Source organism: Manis javanica, chromosome 15, assembly GCF_040802235.1.
Source record: "Manis javanica isolate MJ-LG chromosome 15, MJ_LKY, whole genome shotgun sequence".
NCBI classification, from domain to species: domain Eukaryota; kingdom Metazoa; phylum Chordata; class Mammalia; order Pholidota; family Manidae; genus Manis; species Manis javanica.
In genome coordinates, this window is record NC_133170.1 from 14,129,924 (window position 1) to 14,152,211 (window position 22,288).

The 22,288-nt window shown below is 36.1% G+C and overlaps 1 protein-coding gene across 2 annotated transcripts in view; it reads right to left on the reverse strand.

Annotated features, from left to right (window-relative positions):
- LOC108398364 (solute carrier organic anion transporter family member 1B3-like) overlaps positions 1 to 22,288 on the reverse strand; it is a 67,509-nt gene that overhangs the window by 12,935 nt on the left and 32,286 nt on the right. For both annotated transcript variants that reach the window (XM_037020341.2, XM_017662314.3), the window contains 9 exons: positions 21,940 to 22,081; positions 19,166 to 19,298; positions 15,982 to 16,100; positions 14,751 to 14,897; positions 14,454 to 14,552; positions 8,345 to 8,587; positions 5,152 to 5,316; positions 3,636 to 3,831; positions 621 to 786 (listed from right to left, as the gene is read on the reverse strand). In XM_037020341.2, coding sequence (XP_036876236.1) covers positions 621 to 786; positions 3,636 to 3,831; positions 5,152 to 5,316; positions 8,345 to 8,587; positions 14,454 to 14,552; positions 14,751 to 14,897; positions 15,982 to 16,100; positions 19,166 to 19,298; positions 21,940 to 22,081 — 1,410 coding nt within the window. The remainder of the gene's footprint in view (positions 1 to 620; positions 787 to 3,635; positions 3,832 to 5,151; positions 5,317 to 8,344; positions 8,588 to 14,453; positions 14,553 to 14,750; positions 14,898 to 15,981; positions 16,101 to 19,165; positions 19,299 to 21,939; positions 22,082 to 22,288) is intronic.

Genomic DNA, 22,288 nt, shown 5'->3' on the forward strand with positions numbered 1-22,288 from the left:
GAAATGGCATTTCTGTGGGTGATGTTAGTGGGTAACTGAGTAGAAGTGGGTAGGAGAAGTGGCTGCTTTGAGGAAATCAAAATGGAAACCAAGAATTGGACAATCAAGTGAGTAAGCAGCCTTGATTAATTTCTTGGGATGTCAAAGTGTATGAGCCTAGAGATAAACTCAACAGAATCTATATGCAAAATTGTACATAAATTGTTTTCCTGAAAAGGCCGGTAGTGTTAACGAGGGGTTGGCCTGACCTTCTCCTAGAGTCTAAAGGGTAAAGTACCTCCAGCTTAACGGAAATCATATCCTTTAATCAAATGAGGTGCTTCCTAGAAATCCTAAGTGCATTAAATTCCAAAAGATCATGTTCTTCTAAACTCAAGGGAAAGAGTAGGAGTAATTGCAAATGAGAATTCAAGCATTAGGAAAACCTGTTTTTGTCTCAAGCAGGATTTTATATGAAAGTCTCTTTATACAACGTCACAGCCATCATAATGATAGACAATACTCAGTCTTTTCCTTTTATCTTTTTCTTGGAAACCTTAGGTACAGAAAGATTTAACAAGTAATTAAATCTGTGATTTTGATTAAGGAGAGGAAATTCGAAAGTAAAAACTCATACTCACTATAGGCTTTTTACTGACATTTGAAGATTTGCATCCTGCTAGACAAGGTGATACATAAGTTATTCCATTGTCCCCACAGATGGGTTCCCATTGAGTTTCATCACAATTACAGTCTGAGTTGCAATAAGAAAGTGGTACATTTACATGAGACGCCACTGGATTATTTCTGGAAATATGATAGACATATATCAAAAAGAGAGCAAGAGAGTAAGAAATAAGAACAAGGAAAGGAGGAGGAGGGGGGAAGAGAAGATAAAAGAGGAGAAGAGAGGGAAGGGAGACAAGGGGAGGCGAGGGGAAGGAAGGGTGGTGGAGAAATAAGAGTGTTGCCCTTTAATTAGATACAGAAATTTGATGAGTGATGGGTCAAAGTGGCACCTTTTCCTCTTCATGCCCATTAACTCTTCACCCTGCATCTGTACCCAGACATGATTTACAACCTAGGGAAAGTAAAATGTAAGAAAGAAACCAAAGAGTATAGGTAAGACTTCGATAAGAGGTCTTTGTGGTTCTATCAAGGAATTACTGATGAAATTTTTCTGAGACTCAGTTTCTCTTCAGTAAGGTAATGAATAGCATTAGACTAAGTTACTCCCCGTTCACTGTGAAGTTCCATGAATCTCTTTCTGAGTGTTATTTAACTAGTTTGAATTTTAAGATCTATATTTTAATTACATAAGAAAAGAATTTGATGTGGTCAAAGCAGAAGCCCTAGAAATAAATTTTTAAAAATCAGGAATAGAACCAGTTGAGAAAGACTAGAAAAACTCCATATACTTTTAAAATGAAACTACAACATACTTTATAACAATGTACTGTAAAGCATGGTTATACATGTAAAATATGACTTATAACATGGCTAAAATTACAAAATGGATGATTTATATGGCTAATTTTCTCCTTATAGATTTTTAAATTATTCTTTTGGTTTTGATAAAAAATATTGCTAATGATTAGGATAAAGTAACTTTAAATGAAAAAGTAAATTACATGAAGAAAGAAAAAACTAGATTCAGAAATTTTATTATCAATAATTTTACTAAAAGTCATCTAATACCTAATTCCACTTGGGGACAGATGATGGGGAGGGGTTAAACATGATTAATAACCCAGTCCAGACATTGCAATGAGATAGTCTGTGTTCACATTAATATTCCCACTTCACAGCAATGTGACTTTTTCTAAAATCAGTTTAGCCATTTGTAAGTCACACATAATAATATCAAATTTGGAAGGAAAAAATTAATTGGGCAGTTCTCATACTTTTTTGGTTTCTATAGCCCTTTCCACTCTTAAGAAGTATTGAGGATCCCAGAGGTATTTGTTCCAATTGGTCATTTCTATTGGCATATACTCCATTAATAATTAGAACTAAGAAAATTTTAAGACATAAGAATACACAAGAACACATATCATCAGCCATCAGGTTAATGTTATCACACATCTTGTAGCCTTAGACAAAATCATGAGAAAATGAGAATGGAAAAAGGCAGATAATTATTGTAAAAATAGATAAGAATGTGTTGACTCTCTGATAAGGTCTCAGAGACCCATACAAACCCTCAGACCATAATCTGACCTCTGCACTAATCCATTCTCTAAAAACTTCATGAATGTTGAATACATTGATTCTGTCCTTTGTTATCACTAAACATGAGGACATTGATGTATCCTATAAATCTTCTTGACCTTTATGGAGATTCTCAGTAAAATTTTTCTGAATGAAAAAATCCTGCAGAACTCTAGCTGCCTCCTTTTGAACAGACGGCACAGTTACTGTACCTGTTTTCAGGGAACTGGTGTCAGGCAAAAGCTTGTCCTGCAGACGAGGGAGCCCTTGGCATTAATGATGTGAGGTAGTGTCAGTCTGGAGTCATTGTGTGACTTCAAACAAGCCACAAGAAGAGCCCATAAGAGGGCTGGGCTGCATAATCTCTAAGGTGCCTTTATCTCTAAAATTCAATGTTCTAGAGATTCTGCATTTTGATTTATCAGAGTGGGTGATGGTGGATAGGAATATGCAGCAATAAGGATTAGGAGGAAGTGGGGAGATCATTCAAAACTAGATTAGCAAGCCTCCAAGAATATCATAACCTTTAAGTAAGGAACAGATAGGGGAGATCTGACAAGTTAAAATTGATACCTCATAGTTTTTGGAGTCTAAAAGCTCAGAGCCAACAATAAGAAGCACGAAGAAGCAGGGTTACTGAACTGTGATCCTAGGACCTTTGTTGGTTGCTGGAATGTGAACCTTCCTAAACTTAAGGAAGCTTAAGTTAATGAGCTTGTTGGTTACATTCAGGAGATAAGAAATCTGCATGGGACTCCTGCCCTTGATTGAGGGTAGAGATCATAGGACTAGTAATACTTCACATACTTGATAATAATGAAAGAAAAGGTTTTCTAGTCCCTAATATGCAATTATACCCAGGATATTTATCAATTCTACTGCTAATGAAGACAATATCAGAAGAAATACTAGTAGCTTGCAGAAAAGGAGAATTCAGCGAGGGAGGTTTTCTATAAAGATAGTTGTTAAACATCAAAATTATCTGTAGATGAATATGGTTCAGTTACTTTTAGAAAATGTCATTTATATCCCTCTCATGATCAATCCAAGATTGCAGTGGTTAAGACTATGAGTTTTGGAGTCAATAATCCTAACTTGCAGTCAATACTAAGAATCAAAAAGACTCTTAATATTGCTAGCCATGTAATTTGTGTATCTGTCTAAGCCTTGCTTTCCCTATCTGTAAGGGATAAAAGTAACCATCACTCCTTGTAAGTACCCCATACATAATAACTATTATTACAACCTACGTAGCTTTTCTTTAAGGAAGGAAGAAAAGGAAAGCTTTCTGAGATTATAAGAAATGGGCATTTTAAGAATTTGCAAATTGAAATTTCTCTCAATTAAAAGAAAGTTTAGTTAAAATTGCTATCTTCACGGTTTTCCTCAGTCTTTTACATTGGGTCTTTATATACTGTGCAATTGATATATTGATAAATACGCACCCATCATAGGTCAAGGTTAGGCCAGCAACTGATTTGTTTTCGCAGATAAGTGCAAAATTTAATAGGTTAAACAAGAAGCCCAACACATTGGCAAGTAATGAAAATTTGGCAATTCCAAGCAAGCTAAGTTTGAATTTTCTAATGATGTATCCTCCTATAAACAGTCCAGCTGCAATAGTTGGTATGGTTATGATTCCTAAAAAAAAAAGAAGACAAAAAAGTCTAATTATATAAATATGATTTATGCTGAAATATTTTTCCATATATGAAACACAGTGTATATCAACCAGATTCTTCCAATCTTATTCTTAAGTAGAAGGCTGGCAGGCCAGGATGGAGGGAGGCGACCAGTGTTCCATATGAGAGACAAAATAATTTCTTCCTCTCAGTGCTGAGGGTTTGGGTCCCCCAGAAGCAAAAGTCAGTGACTGAAAATAATTGCATGCCTGAACAGATGGTTTCTATGGGTGTTTTTTCCTGGAAAACAGCAACACAATGTTATCTTCCTGCCTATAAGAATTTCATCCTGACCATCTAAAAACCCTTTACATCTCCTCAAAATAAAGAGCTCCAATCCTTAAAAACTCATTCCAAATTTGTCCAGTACTTTAGAATTAAACACTAGAATTAATATCTCTTCCTACTCATCCAAACACACATATACCCTGAGATGATAAATAAATCAAAATATGATATTAAAAATGATTGATCCTTTACAACTTTTCCATTTCATTGTCCTGTAAGAGTTATTAAAATGAAGACCCCTGCCTAACAAAAACCTTATTGGGAGTCAAACCTAACTTTTATGGTTTGAGGTTTTAAGTTCAATAAGAGCGTCATACATAACTATTTTCTTATTTACTTATGACTTAGATACCACTTGCTAAATTCAGTTTAATTTGTCAAATATTTGTTGAGTTTCTACAGTGTCCTGGGCCCTGTAGTGAGTAAAATACTGCTCTTAAGAGTTTTACATTATACTAGGATGGGGGAAGATTATTATATGAAAAACCTTTCCTTCATAAGTAAGTCTCTATGTCATTGGAAATAGATATTGTAGCAAAACTCTCTAAAATGTGATATTTTCTCTGAATTATGCAGACATAATTGATAGCTTAAGCTGATTTTTCTTTTTGGAAATGTCAATGTCCTATTTTTTATAAGTATCTGGGTCTTCATTCAAAGTCCATAAATTATGGAATTATGATGATTATATTACAAAGGATTTCTCTCAGGAGCTCAGCACGAATTATAAGATCCAATTATGCAGCTGTCCTATCTAAATGTTCCATTCACACTCGACTTTTCCTTCAGAAATTCATCTAAAAAATAACATGAGATGCAACTTTAAATACAGAACAATATCATAAGATTGACAAATTTGCTAAGAGGTACAATGGAGTCAATGGAAATTATATTTACTAAATTATGAAATTGCCTTCACAACAAAATGTCACTTGGAACTCAATTACATGCTAGTATATCACTTATCAGGCAAATATAAATAATATCTTACCCAACAAAATGTTAGCCTCAGATGCTGAGCGACCATACTGTTGTTCTATGTATTTGAAGATATAAGTAAAGCCACCAATGAAGGTGCTGACTTGTAGCAACATTGAAAACACAAATATAACATATAGGGGATTGGTAAGGATACTTTTTATGGACTGTAGAAAACCTATTAAAAATAAAAATAAAATATAATGCACTTAAAGATATGTCAATATTTTAAATTATAGAAGATTTTAAATTATGTAAATACATAACACAGGAAGTCGGAATACTCTGCAATCTTACTGCCGATCATTTTTAAATATATTCTTTCAATTTTTTCCTTATGTATGTTCCTATTTATTTAGCTAACTCATTTTATCCCCAAATGGGAGCATACATACATGCTGCTTTGCAACTTGTTCTGTTGACTTCATGCGCACTTTGCTCTACCATACAACTGCAAAATCATGAGTTCATTTATTCATTCACTCAACAAATATTTGGTTTTCAATTGGGTACCAGGTAATATTCTAGGTGCTCAAGAAATAAACGTGAATAAGAAATGCAAGGTCTCTTATTTATTAGCACTTCATAATATAATTATCATATAAAATACAATAATTAAATAGAAATTTACCTTAAAGTAGTATAATCCAAATCTCACAGAAATAAGGAGACTAAGGTTCAAAAATCAAAAGATCAATTTAGTGCCAGGTCAAATCTCTTGTATACCTGGTATACTACTACAAAATACTACCTTGTCACATCTGGCAGTATTATAAATCATCTTTCTCAAGGTGCAAGGACATGAAGAAAACGATGATGTTGTATCTCAAGTAACATTATGACAATAATAGTACAACAACCTGTGCCTACAAACAGGTGTGTAACAAATTTATAACATCTGTCCATGGCAAAATTATGTGATCTGGGTCTGTAATCGCCATGTCAACCAGCTGTAATTTGAGTTAAAAGTGGAAGGGACTATTTAGAAAAACAGTAGCAAGTATGAGAATCTAGCAGAACAAATCAGATATGCTCATTGAAAGATGGATGACATGGACTTTGAAAGATCTCACTCTATGGGTCTCTAAAGTTTTCCATTAAATAGAGTGAGAACTAAGTTTTCTATCCAATGGCAACTAAGAAATATTGTTATCTGCTTATAATAAGAAAAGAGAGGGCAAAGTGTGTAGAAGGGAAGAAAGAAGAGGTTAAGGAAATTATAGCTGGCATAAATAACATTGAAAATTGTTAGGTCAAAATGCTAAACCTCTCTCCATGGGCCTCCACAGTCAGGAAGGACAGTTAACCTGTGAGGCATTCTAAGTAAGTTTCACATTTCATCAAAAGAAATGAATTTCCAGGTTCTCCAAATCAGTGAATTTTTGAGGATGGGAACTTGGATGTCATATAGACTGAACTTCCACATGATCATGATCCACTACATATCCTCAATAAGTGAATCAATAAACAACTCAAGTGACATTAAAGTGACTACCTCAGAAAGGAAATCGCTCCATACTCACTGTTTACAAACTGTTTTTTAGTCAACTGAAATATTTCTTTCTTTCTGACCAATAGTCTTATTTCTACTCAAGAACGAGAGGATAAATCCAATATTGTTTTTTTCTGACTAAATGGTCTTAGTTGTGTCATCCATTCCTAATAGCACAAAGGTAAGGACCTCTTTACTATTCTGATTACTATTCTCCAAACACAGTTGATAAAATAGATGATGTTTGTTCTTGCCCTATTTTTATATCTTCATTATCCTCTCCACCCTTTTAGGGCACACAGTCAACCACGTTCCTCATGAATTCAGACAATCCACTGCTTCTTAGGGATTTGACTGATATCCTGGAAATGGTATAAACCAAATGAAAATTTCTTGGTATGCTATTTTTAGTGAGCATATTACATTTCAAAAACTTCTCGGTGATGTACTGGTGAATGTTTGACAACTGACTCTTGGGGAAACAAAGCCTGATTTGTCATAGTTTCTATTTTCCACAATAATAAACGGTGGTAAGTTCTCCCAACATAGCCAGTTTGAAGTCACTGGTACAGCTGAAAATTTAATAATCCTTTCATGAACCAATTCAAGCTCCAGCACAACATTCTTTTTGTATTAGTGTGATAGGGAGGAGAAAGTAACATTAAAATGAATGAACAAGTGAACTGATGAGACGGAGAACTTGGGCTACATCTGAGAATCTTTAATGTCACTTGAACTTCAACTTGAAGAAGTTGCCAAGGGTTTGGACACTGCTCTGCTTTGGCTTTTACTATTCTACCATTTCTGTGCAATCTGAAAACTGCAACGTTGAAACACCTCATTATTTCAGCCCTCTTGCTCTGACTGCTTGCTGCTGGATCATTCTCCAGATTATTGCTCCTAAATTGTTCTCCATTAGCCATCATGGCTTATGCTTGAAAGAGAAGGTGCTGTCAAATGGTGGAGAATCCTTATTCATGTTACAGACTTGGATAATCTTTACTACTGTTGCTTCCACTGCATTGTTGAATATTTAGGTAAGCAAACTGTTTTCTATATAATTACTAAGAAAATAATCTTACTCTAATTATGTAGAAAGAAACCGTCTCTGACATCCTTCTTCTGATTGCATCTTTCCACCTAAGAATAGTTAAGTTGCCCAATTCATAGTCACCCATAATTCTCTAACTTTACCATATTTACTGAACTGCTATTGTCTATATTCTTCTTGGTGTGACCCATTAGATTGTAAATTCTTGGAAAACAGAGGCAATAGTCTATCACCAGGGCATAGTATGCAGTTTGGTAGTATTTTTGAATGAATGAATGAGTGAATGAATGAATGAATAAATTAAATATTAAAGTCCTTTTAACCCTAATAGTTTATACTACAGAATTTTGAAATGAATATATACTGAATATATACTCTTTGGTTTGTAAGTAACAGATATTTTTAGCCTTTTTCTGGTTTCTCCCTGCTAAAGACAACAAGCCTAATTCTCTTCAAAGAGGTGGTATGTGTTCAGAAAATATTTACTTGCTTTAGTGGTAACGCTAAAACAATGCTATCTAATTTACTAGCTTTGTAGCAGTGAAAAATAATGCAGCTAAACTGAGTGAATAAGAAAGCTAACTCTAGATTACATGGAATATTCACTGAATCCTTTCACTGGGGTTAACAGTTCCAAATTGCCTCTGAATGTGGCCTACTCACCAGTTAGATGTTCAGTAACATTTTGTCGCCGGTTGGTCAAATTAGCCACTTGACTTTTTTCCTTATTTGTTTTGAGTGCATGCATAGATACTGAAACTTTCCTTTCTTTCTGTGTTTTACCCTGACTTTTTGGCAGGAAAAAGAATGGCGTAGAAGACATAATGGACAATAGTCCAGCCACAAGGAAACTTATCCACCAAGCACCAACCCAACGGGAGTCCTTAGGAGTTATTCGGATACTGCCTAGAATAAAGAATTTGAAGACACCAGTCAAAAATCATTTTGAAATGCAACAAATTCTGCAAGATAATGGTAATGACTGCTCTCTTCCATAAATGGGGGAAATAAACAATAATTCATCAATTCTGGGACACTCTTTTTCCTAATTTTGCTGTTTCTGAAATCAGGGTAAGTCTGACATTTAATGTTATCTCACAATTCCTACTGTCCAGGAATTCAGTCATGACATTGTCATTGTCTCAGCCTGTGTGAACTTCATAGCTTTTCTGGTGACATGACTGGACAACTGACATCACTGAATATTTCAGGCTGCAAAGCACCTAAGGATCTCTTATAAAATGTATATGAAACTTCATTATTGTGTGGAAACATCTGAGCTCCACCTGCTAGGGTCAAGAAAGCATAAACAATGAAAAGTGCATCAGTTAAGAGCCAAACGTGGTTTTTTGTTTTGTTTTGTTTTGCCCTAAACTTGCATTTCCACTGCTTTTGACACTTTGACAGCACAGTGTATGATATCTTCACCAAGGAAGATACACACACAATGAAAATTGGAGTTTCAAAGGGACCCAGGAGAACTGGACTCTAAATTTTAGGGATAATTTAACCATTTTTATTTCAATTATATTTTCCTTTCAAGCATGAAGAATGATATATAAATGCTATATCTAAACAAGAAAGAGGAGGGATGGCACCAAGATGGTGACATAGGTTGTTCCCGATTCACTCCCCTTTGCAAGGAGAAGTGCTAACAACTATTCAAGAGCAAGATCCCCTGGGAGGGTCCTGCAGAATGAGGGTGAGGCGGAAGCACCCCTGTGCACCACAGAAACCAAGACGGACTGCATGAGAGGGGAAGAGAGGTGCTCGGCATTGACTGCCCTGTCCCTCCCCCAGGCCAGCACAGCACTACTGCCAAGAGGTCTCCCCTAAGCCTCCAGGTCTTCCAGTGGACCAACCTGGTAGGGGGTAACCAGCTACCACTCCGACCCCCAGCACTGTGGGTCACTTTTCAGGAGTCCATTCTCTGATCTGGCACCACAAAGACCACAGGAGAATCTGCGGGGCTCAACCACTGGGAATCACACTATGACAGAATAGAGGGGAGAGGTTTGCAATGACTAGCACACACATCTTGGCAGATCAAGTTCATCCCTATAAATGCCCAGGTAGTAATCCCAACTGGTGGCTTTGCTCATCTGTAGAACACGTTTAGAGGGCACTGTGACTAGGGAACTTGGCAGGTACATGCACATTTGCCTGATTCAGATCCTCAAATGAAACGTTCTGCTGGTCCTAGAGCCTGGTTTTCCCATGCCACGCAAAGAGCTGAATCACAGCTCCAACCACTGTGGAGAATGTGTATGGCTCCATTTGATAGCAGGGCTGGCAACAACTTCTCGAAGCAGTGTGGCCCAGGTAGAGCTGAATGCCCCCAGCAAAAAGTCAGTGCAAGTCACAGAGCATACCCATGCTATGCACAGGCAGGGGGATTAATTCATAGCCATGGATATGAATTCATTCTCAGCCCCTCCCAACCAAAGACACTCTTTGGAAAATTGCGGGTAGCCTGGAGTAGCACATCCTCTTCTTGCCCAGGCAAGGCTGCTGCATGACAGCCCCACCCACTGTGGAGAGTGTCTTCCAGTCCCACCTGACAAAGAGGGCTTTCAATTCCTATAACTGTGCAGCCCAGCAGCCCTTGAGCTGAGTGGTGGGCAGGCAGAGCTGATAGTGTTCAGAACAGATCCAGTAGCTCTGTTGAGTCAGAGAACTTGGGGTGCAGATCAGCTTGAGTTAAGACAACAAAGAGCTTTACCAGCTTTAGAGCTCCTTCTCCCACTGTGCCCAAGTAGGGGACCTAATTCACAGCTCCACTCACTGCTGAATACAGCCTTTACTCTTTCCAACTAGGGAGCCTAGCCCAGAGCACACAGGAAGCTGCAGAGCCCATTCAATGGCCCCACATACAGTGGCGCTTAAACAAAGGCCACAGTCCATGGCTTCCTCCATCTACAGAGCAAACCTGGGTGTCTGACCTCAGTAGCGAATGCTGCGCATATTCTTTCGGGTCCCCAAACAGTGAGCGTACCTGCCTTAGGTTCTGTCCTGCTGCCCTGCCAGGCCAGGGAGGCTAAATCACAGCCCCAACTACTGTAGCACCTGCTCCCAACCAGACTCTGCCCGACCAGAGAATCCAGGCAATCACAGAGCCCATCCTGCAGCCTCACATGGGTAGGGAACCGAGGCCGCAGTCCTGTCCGACTGCTTTCAGCCAGTGGCACACCCCACTACCCCTGTCCTCAGAGCTTAGACTTGCCTTGCCCCAAAATGGACCATAATAGCATGCTCCATCTGCCCAAGGATATTACCAGCAGATGAATCCAGAAACATCAATTGAACTGATTGGTGAAGAACTGGCAGAAAAAGACAAAGACTGTATGATCTTCCTTACATGTGGAATAAAAAAAACAAAAAACCCAAAACTCCTAAGAAAAGAGATCAGACTTGTAGTTACCAGAGGCAGAAGGCAGGGGGACAGGAATTGGAATTGGAGGAAGGTGGTCAAAGGTAGAAACTTCCAGTTATAAGATAAGTAAGTACTAGCTAATGGACAATATGATGAGTATAGCTAACACTGCTGTGTGATATACAGGGAAGTTGGGAAGACAGGAAATCCTAAGAGTTCTCATCACAGAGAACAATTTTTTCACTTTTTTTTCTTTTCTCTTTATTGCATCTATATAAGAAAATGGTTGTAACCTATTGTAATCATTTCAGAGTATGTAAAAAAGCTAGGAATAAACCTAACCAAGGAAGTGAAAGACCTATACCCTGAAAACTACAAGACACTCTTAAGAGAAATTAAAGAGGACACTAACAATGGAAATTCATCCCATGCTCTTGGCTAGGAAGAATTAATATTGTCAAAATGGCCATCCTGCCTAAAGCAATCTACCAATTCAATGCAATCCCTATCAAAATACCAACAGCATTCTTCAATGAACTGGAACAAATAGTTCTAAAATTCATATGAAACTACAAAAGACCCCGAATAGCCAAAGCAATCCTGAGAAGGAAGAATAAAGCAGGGGTGACCTTGGTTCCCAACTTCAAGCTCTACTACAAAGCCACAGTAATCAAGACAATTTGGTACTGGCACAAGAACAGACCCACAAACCAGTGGAACAGAATAGAGAGTCCAGATATTAACCCAAACATATATGGTCAATTAATATATGATAAAGGAGTCATAGATATACAATGGGAAATGACAGCCTCTTCAACAGCTGGTGTTGGCAAAACTGGACAGCTGCATGTAAGAGAATGAAATTGGTTCATTGTCTAACCCCATACGCCAAAGTAAATTTGAAATGGATCAAAGAACTGAATGTAAGTCATGAAACCATCAAACTCTTGGAAAAAAACATAGGCAAAAATCTCTTGGACATAAACATGAGCAACTTCTTCATGAACTTATCTCACCAGGCAAGGGAAACAAAAGCAAAAATGAACAAGTGGGACTATATCAAGCTGAAAAGCTTCTGTACATCAAAGGACACCATCAACAGAACAAAAAGGTATCCTACAGTATGGGAGAATATATTCATAAATGACATATCTGATAAAGGGTTAACATCCAAAATATATAAAGAGCTCATGCACCTCAACAAACAAAAAGCAAATAATGCAATTAAAAAATGGGCAGAGGATCTGAACAGACAGTTCTCCAAAGAAGAAATTCAGATGGACAACAGGCACATGAAAAGATGCTCCATATCACTAATCATCAGAGAAATGCAAATTAAAATCACAATGAGATATTGCCTCACACCAGTAAGGATTGCCGCCATCCAAAAGACAAACAACAAAAATGTTGGCAAGGATGTGGAGAAAGGGGAACCCTCCTACACTGCTGGTGGGAATGTAAATTAGTTCAACCATTGTGGATAGAAGTATGGAGGTTCCTCAAAAAACTAAAAATAGAAACACAATTTGACCCAGGAGTTCCACTCCTATGAATTTACCCTGAGAATGCAACAGCCCAGTTTGAGAAAGACATATGCACCCCTATGTTTATCGCAGCACTATTTACAATAGCCAAGACATGAAAGCAACCTAAGTGTCCATCAGTGGATGAATGGATAAAGAAGATGTGGTACATATATGCAATGGAATATTACTCAGCCATAAGAAGAAAACAAATCTGATCATTTGCAACAATATGTATAGAGCTAGAGGGTATTATGCTCAGTGAAATAAGCCAGGCAGAAAAAGGCAAGTATCAAATGATTTCATTCATATGTGGAGTATAAGAACAAAGGAAAAATTGAAGGAACAAAACAGCAACAGACTCACAGAACTCAAGAATGGACTAACAGTTACCAAAGGGAAAGGGACTGGGGAGGATTGGGGGGAAGGGAGGGATAAGGGGAAAAAAAAGGGGGCATTACTATTAGCAGACATAATGTAGGGGAGGCACAGGGAGGGCTGTACAACATAGAGAAGATGAGTAGTGACCCTATAGCATCTTACTACGCTGATGGAGAGTGACTGTAATGGGGTATGTGGTGGGGACTTGATAATGGGGGGAGTCTAGTAAACATAATGTTGCTCATGTAATTGTAGATTAATGATACCACACACAAAAAAACCTAATAAGAAGAACTCAATCTTTTCTATCTCAATAAGAAGATAGTCTCAATCTTCTGTATGGGAAGTACAATTTGAGGCCAAGTACTGTATGCCTTATGGGTGTTGCGGGTAGGTGATTCACCATCACTAATTCTTTCTGGTTTAACCACCACACCTGACACTCTACTCACTTACGTTACCTATTTGTCTCTTCTAGGCACTGGATTTGCCAAAGTGTACTTCATAATACATTTCCATCATTCTTATGACTGAAGAAGAGAAAATGTATTAAGATCTAAATATTCAGTGCTAGAAATGGAATCACCATGAATTCTAAAATATTGTGAGTGGTGATTTCTGATTAGAGAAGTGAAGTTACAAAACTGTCATCCTAAAGACTTTGACTATATCTGTGTAATTAGTGATAAAAAACAATAATGAACTTGGAGGTGACTGAGTAGAAATGTATGGAATACAAACTTACTCTAATTCACACACCAGAAATAGAAGATATAAAGCATCTCACGAGGTACTTGCTTTAGTTTTACATTATAAAATACTTTCTAGTTTATGATTTTTGTTGGTTTATGTGATGTCTACTCCATTTTGGAAATGAGTCTTTTGATCTCCTTGGATATCTGTTTAAGTCCTGGTAGGATAGAAAATCAAATTTATTTGTTCACAAACACTAATTATTCATTAATATGAAGGCAGATACCATTCTGTTATGTTCTGAAAGAGATGGAAGGTAAGGGCATACACTTACGGCTTACTGTGATAAGGGCTCCAATAAAGGGATGCTCTGGTGACTAATAGGGGCCCTTAACTCTGGGTCAGTGGGAGGTGGTAAAGTAGGGCTTTTCTGGAGGCACATTTTGAAAGACACTTTAAGAACTAAGCAAGCAAAAGAGAGAAAGGAAGTTTTCCAAGGATTAATGTAGGTAAGTAAAATTACAAGGCACGTTGAGAGACCTGCAATCTGTTTGCCATTAGTTTGGGTAAAGTCATCTCAAGCAAGTTTGTTGAAATCTTCCCATTTTACAGTTATTTGTAAAAGTCTGGTGTAGCTATGAACTGAATTTTATTTTTATTTTGGTTATTAACACATTTCCTATTTGTACCTTTTTACAAATAGTCAACAAAGGACTATTGAAAGAGTGAACTCGAATATTTGGAAGAAGGCTGTCTTGTATTTGAAAAGCATTATCATGTTACTGTCTCTGACTATACTTACTTAGATCAACGTATCCAATATCCACATACAATTTAGCAGACAGAGATCCCAGTATAAAGCCAATGACTGGACCAATCATTGCTATTGCATGCAAAGAACCTGAAAATATTATAAAACAATTTTATCAGATGCCATGAATACATGACTCTTACTCAGTATGGGTTTTAAAGTGACATTACACAATACATTTCTCCAAATAATTTTTTAATAAATAAAAAAATGAATTTAGAAACAATATTATGTCAAGCATAGACCCAGGGAAAGCAGTCATAAAATCTAATATTTTCTATTCATTACCCATATAAAAAGAAGACTGTCCTTCTTCAGCAAAATCATCAATATAAGAAATCCCCAAAGGTGCTATGGGGGTTTCCCCAATTCCACGGAGCATGTTACCCATTAGGATATATATCCACATATATGACCCAGATTCCTTTTCACAACCTATGGAGATAAGATAGAGTTTTATTTTAAACCTTAATTTTAGCATTCCTATTAGAAACTAACTATTTCAACTCATAATTATTCCATTAAGATTTTTTTTGCTTTTTTTCTAATTATAGGTAATTCAGACATTATAAAATATGAAAATATAAAAAAGGCACAAAGAAAATAAGTAAAAGTTATCTGTAATCCTACCATATATAGAGAGCCACTTCTAGTATTCATATATATCACCCATATTTTTAGTTCACATAAAAATATGCATGATATTCATTAGGTACATTATATAATTAAATGTCCAGTTTTTATTGCAATCTACTTTTACAGTTAACACCATAATATAACAATTTCCCCATGTTATTAAGATTTCTTTTTCAATATTTTAATGACTGATTTAATGATTGCATAGTAGTGTGCTAAATAAAAATTTCATAATTTATTTAATTAATCTTTTTTACTCATTAAATATTTCTATTTTTTCATTCTATTAAACAGACATGCCATAACTACAAATATATTTAAGTCCTGTACATTCTTATTTCCTTACAATAAATCAATAAAAGTGGAATTGCTCATTTAAACATGTGCATATTTTTTCTCTTTACCGTATAGAAAATTAACTTCCAAAAAGAGTTAGAAATATACTCCCAGCAATGCACAAAATGTGCATTTTTTTCTCTACACATTTCTTCTCAAGTTTTTCCTATCTAATAGGTAGAAAAATCTTTAGTGTTATAATATATAATTAGGACTTATGATTTGTGTAATAATAGTAAAAAACAAATTGATGTAATGATTGGCATTTTTATAAAGATTAATTATATTTTTATATGCTTATGCCATTTCCCTCCTCATTTTAATTGCATATACTCTGATAATTTCCTACTGAAATATTCCTCTTTTCTTATTCCTTCTAAAAGTTCTCTCTATATAATATATAGTAAACTATGTTTTGTCTTATATACGCAAATGCAAATGTTTTTCCTGTTTGTTTTAATCAATTTTGCTAATGAATATCACAGTTTTATAGATATAATTAAGTTGATGTGTTAGAATATTTATTAGTGACATTATCAATTCTTACTTTTTTCTTCTATGTCAGATGTTGTATTGAGTAACAAGTTTTGATTAATTGAACAAGTGGTTAAGCTTGATATTGAATTCTCTGATGGATCCATAAAACTTTCTTTAGAAAACCTGTAACTGTAAAACATTAGTAGATTTAAAATTATGCTTATGTACTGAATATTTTCAGTTTTCCCAGAAATACAGAGGACTTTTCTCCTTTATTTGCACCATTCTCTTCTCCAAATTATCAGAATCCTCTCTCAATTTCTCAGCCTGTTTCCTCAGTATGGTTCCCGCAATCTGTTTACCATTATTTTGGGTAAAAAAACCATATTGAGAAATTGGTTGAGGAAATTTTAGAAAAAGTAATGAGTATTTTAGAAGTGAAATGGGAGTGCTAAGAAGTATCATTCAATAGTGCCCAGGAGAAATGGATTATCACATTGCTATCATTCTAGGAGTGTTTATATTCTGATCAAGATATGAAATACTTTGGTTTCATGCTAAAAAAATCTTCCATATCTATAATCCCCTTTGAATTACCTAAAAAGATGGTCACAATCTAAATTTCTGGTAACATTTAATACATTTCAGAGCAGTATTTTTCAAATCAACCTACAATGTACACCAATAACCTGCCTGATTTTCTTTCACAGATACACATGCCCCCAGCCCCCAACACACACTCATATGCCTGACTCTTCAAAACTTAGTTAAAAAATTTTGAATCTATTTCAGCTTGATGAGGGAAAACCTAATAAGAACAACAGAGATAGAGTTAGAATAGGGACAAATACTGATATCCAAAAATACTGAGGTACCCCATGAGCTCCAAGGGCAGCCTACTGTATGCTAGGCATTATGCTCAGCTCCAAAGGACTAGAAATAAAACACAGAGTTTTGGTACTTAGGACATTTTACAGTCTCTAAAATAAACATAAACATATGTTTATATATATATATATTATACATGTACAGAAAATGTATGTAATCATATATGACAGTTCAATATACCAGGTCCTGAGTTGTCATAAATAAAGGAGAGATGAACAGATTTCCTTGGAGGAAGGGGGGGAGGGTGGATTAGAAAAGACTTTACAATGAGAATGATATGTGAGGTGAATTTTGAAGATGGTTAGGAGTTTAATAGGTAAACAAAGAAGGAAAAACATTCAAGGCTATAGAAGTACAATGTAAGGTATGATATACCATGCCACATTTGGAAAACTGCAGGTCTAGGGTGTGGTCCTCAGTCATAGGAACAGTGTGAGATGAAGCTGGGAACAGAGTCAAGAACTAAGTCAATGAGCAGCCTGTATATGCAAATGACTTTAGAGATTGATCCACAGGTGAGAAGCATTCAATATTTTTGACTGTGGTCAAGAGTAAGAAATATATTTTACATCACAACTACAATGCATACATACCCACCCCTCTACACACATACTCACAAATGTATATATAACCAAAACTTCTACAGAACAATATTTGTTCTCTTTCACAGTGTATAGTCTTCCATTTTATCCTATTAAAAACTTGTTGGTCTCAATAATCTGAACTGATTTATTGGTCCACTAGTGGTTCAGAATCTGAAGTTCGAAAAACAATGCTCTAGAAACTGGGAGTTTAAAGCAGGAGTAAAATAATTAAATTAATGTTTTAAAATAAATACTATAGAACATGAGTTAGAATGGAGTTGAGACTGGACTTAACCAGCCCAGACCAGAAGTGAGAGAAACCTCAACTAGGTTAGGAACAGTGCAGATAAAAGGAGGGGACAATTTTGGTGACTAGGAGGTAAAGTGAGCAAGATTTAGAAAGCACTGACCATCCATGTTGAAATAAAGAAAGAGTCTAGGATGAGGCCCTTGACCTTGGTTTGACTTCCTATGTGGCTAAATGAATTGTCACTGAAAGAATAAATGTGAAAAATTTGGGCTGGTTTTGGCATATTAATGAATTTGGTTTTGAATACATGGGTGGGATATGCTTATAGGATGTCAAGTTATAGATACCCAGGAGGTGATTGATTATATATAGATCTTGGGCATAAGAAAAAGTCACCACGTACAGGGCATAGTTGCATCTAATGCACACACTCCATGCAAGTCATCTAGAATCAAGAAGATTGAAGAGAGAATTTAGGGGTTACTGGCATTATGGTGTCAGCAGCAAATGAAACAAATGGGCATGAGGAAGAGGTCACTAAGATAGGATATAAATCAGGAGAGTGTAATACAATGACGGTAAGAAGGAGCAATATGAGGAAGAAGAAAGTTCTTATGAGGATTAAATAAGAAAAAAAAGTAATAATAAGGAATTAATATGGTAACCAAAGTCATGGCTGTTGGTTTTGGCAGTGAGTAAGTATTTAGTGTCTTCAGCACTAAATACTTAGTGGTCTCAATATCCATTCTCCTCTCCTTCCCTTCTATTAGAAGACGGGAATTTTAACTAGGAACATGGAAGCCTGGAATAAAGTATGTTTTTTCCAATGTCTTTATATTTGAATATGGGACATAACAAAACTCTGGCCAAAGTGAAGTCAAGAGAAGTGTTATGTTTTTGAAAACATTTCTTCAGCCCCAGCCTGTATATACTGTTTCTTCTATTGTCATTCTTCCTTTCTTCTATCCTGTTTCCTGGGACAATCCTGCCACAGTTTGGACCACAAGGTTGAGGCCATGCAAGACAGAGAAATATGATAAAAAGCAGTAACCTACCATCCCTGGGCTGGCTACATTAACATTTTGTATAAAAAATAAGCTTTACACCTTATTTAAGTCATCATTATTTTACATTTCCTGTCATTAGTATCTGATTCTTATCATAACTACATAGTGACCTTAGGAAGAACAGTTTCCATAGAAATGATATTGGGAAAACCCACACTTCAATGAGTTGGGTGGCGAACTCTTATTAAGTATAGACAAAATAGTATTGGCAAGGACACAAAGTATACATGTTACTAAAAATCATAAAGAGCTTATTTATTTCCTAGGAAACTGTACACCTTTAGTGCTATTCATATTTCAACGTCAATGAAAGCCATGGCAGATAAAACAGTAAGTTTATTATTCATTTCTGCACATGCGTAGTGGGTATTCTTCTCAAAAGGGGACTATTGAAATGGAAAATGAATTCCACCATTAGTTTACAATTAAATAATGATTGATGCCACAGAGCTGTTTGACACTTACTAGCCCATGAAGAAATGTGGTAAAGCGGTCAAAATACTTCCAGTTCCCATAATCAGACAACCAAGGCCAATGATCTTTGGTCTGTGTAGTTTGGATCCAAAGTAACTCACAAACACAATCACAAATAAATTTCCTAGAAAGAGACCAAAATTATTTTGATATGATTCATTATAGCAGACATTGACTGAGTCCAGTTTTGTGGCCAGCAACATAGTGGGCCCCAGGATGAATACAAACAGAGCTTAAGACATGGGTACTTCCCTCGAATGTCATGTGATTTAACTGAGAAGAAGAAATTCACACTAAAGTTGTATTGTAATAAAAGTATAATAGGCTTTAAAGACAAAAGAAAACACTTGAAGTACTCAGCAATCTCAGTGAATTTATTGAAGAATTTACTGAAAAGTTTATTGAAGAATTTGGAGTTGACTGGATTGTATTGGAATGGAGAAAACTGGAGAAAATCTTTCCCACCTGAGGGAGAGGTATTCATTTATGTACTTATTTGTTCACTCTTAGCATTTTTTAAATCCTGCAAAGTGTCTGCCATGGTGTTAGGGGCCAGGAATATGAAAAAAGAATAAATCATGGTATCTGTCCTCAAAGAACTTGCGTATTGATGATCAAAATAGAGGGACAGCGGTGCTATTAGACCACAGAAAGGGGATCTTAAATTAATTCGGAGTTTCAGAAAAGTTTCCTGGAGGAGAGGCCACTTGAGATTTAATACCAAGCAATAACTATTTAGATTAAAAAGGGGAGGAAGAGCATTTCAAGTGGAGGGAGTCACAGCCAGGTCTGACCCACCTGGAGCTACAGGCATAAGAATAAATAGACAACTACCAAGAATAGCTGAACATTTGATAGAAAAATAATAGCATGAAATAAAAGCACCAAAATGAACAGCCAAGTAAAGTAACCCATAAAGAAACAGTTAAATAAGGAAACTAAGGAGAAGAAACTTTGAAAAAATGCAGTCAGTTTTTCTAAAGGCACAAGGGTATGTCACATCCATAAAGTAAAAGGTAGCAGACTAAAAATAATAAGAGAACAATAAGGCATCGTTGTGAATTTAAAATATCACAGATAAACCTACATATGATGACTTGATAAGATGGAAGATAGTGTCAGAGAAGATTGTTGGAAAGGAAAGGAAAAAAGGTAGAACTTTAGAAAGAAAAGCTTCAAAGAAAATAGTCAGAAAATAGAATATTCATCATGTATACGCTTCAGAAGAAAATAGACGGGAACACACAGATGAAAAAAACTGAAAACAAATTCCCTGAGTGAAGGGAAGACTTCACCCTTCAGATGAACATTTCTTCATTTCCCAGGCAGAAGTAATGGGCAAGAGACAGTCTTAGATACACGTGGGTAAAATGTCTGAAATTCAGGGATAAAGAGGAGGTAACGGTCAGTGCATGACGACACCTATAATGATCTCTCATATATAATGCTGGGTATTATAAGACAGCAGATAAATGTATGAAGTGTTCTAAGGAGAAAAGATTCTGAACTTTTAATTCCCTACTCAGACAAGTTATCGCTTGGATAACAAAATAAGTACATTCTCCAGCAAGCAAGAGCTCAGAATATATTGTTATGTGATCAATTATTTCTGTGAAAAAAAAAAAACTACTTAGAGATATACTCCAGACAAGCTAAAGATGAGAAGTCATAAGATTCAAGAAACAGTGGTAAGCAAGGAAACCAGTAAAACTTACAACCATGTCCAAATAATTGCCGCTAAATAGACATAAAGTTTAACAAAAATACTAAGAATCAATTCCTCAGTAAAAAGAGACCTATAGCAAATTATAATGTAAAACCAGTAACAGTCTAAAACTAAAATTCTACATGGTTTTATTAAAACTCTGGGAGGTGTAATAGCCTCTGAGTGTCGGACATTAGATACTAGGCTGTGCTAGGTAGGGTATAAAAGCCTGTGAATCATGAGAAGGCAGAACTCATAACAAAACCTTAGATGGGTCTTCCTTTATACAGTGATTCAAAAAATGTTTTAGAATTATTTTTTAAATATTAAGTACCTAAATATATTTTAAAGTTAAAAGGGAAGCAGCAAACTTGTAGAAAATATTTGTAATCTATGCAACAGACATAATTACTGAATCCCTTCAAGTCACTAAAAAGTGAAAAACAAAAAAAAGGGAAAAGAGGGCTAGAGGTAATAAGGTACCAATTCATAAAATAAGGGAAAATCATGTTCAGTAATTATTTATATTACTGGAGAAATACAAATTAAAATGAGGATGAAAAAGCAATATATTAAATATCCTTAAAAATATTTTCATTCTAACCAGTTAAGCATCACAAAAAAGCCCGACGCAGATGCTCCCAAAGCTGCTCCTCCCTCCTCAGATCACCAGAATCAGAACCTTCTCTACAACCATTTCCCACACTAGGGCTTCTTGAGGAAAGGGATGTGGAGCCCTCCCTGCAGATTATTTATTGACAAGCAGCATGAGTCGGTGTGCAGCAGGGCTTTTCAACCAGCACTAGTGACATTCTGGATGATTCTTTTGTGGGGGGGGCTGTCCTGTGTGTTGTAGGTTATTTAGAAGCACCCCTGGCCTCTAGCACCAGATGCCCTGGAGCGATTCCCTCCCCTCCTTTATGACAACAAAAAATGTCTTCAGATATTGTCAACTCGCCCCTGAGAGGCAATTTTACCCCTACTTGAAAACTCAGCGTTAATGATGAACAGTTTTTATCTCTGGTTATAAAGAATAATCAGTATAGAAATAAAAACTTACCAATTTCAAAGCTTCCATCAATTAAGCCAGCAACAGAAGATGGTATGTCAAATCTCCTTTCTATCTGAATGATGGAACTTTTCATAACGATTCCACCTAGGGACTTACAAATAAAGCTAAGGGACAGGGCTGCCAAGAACATCTACAAAAAAGCACAGAGAAGGGGGCAAATGGTTACTCAAAGGGCTGCCGATGTTTACATGTGCACAGAATTGAAATAGATTTTCTTCTTTACTTAAAAAAGTATTTTTATCATAAAGGGCATGCATACTCAGCTTTATTCTACAACAATTGGTACTTGGTCATTTTAATGCTATCATTGCTATACTGTCATAAAGCATATTTTCTC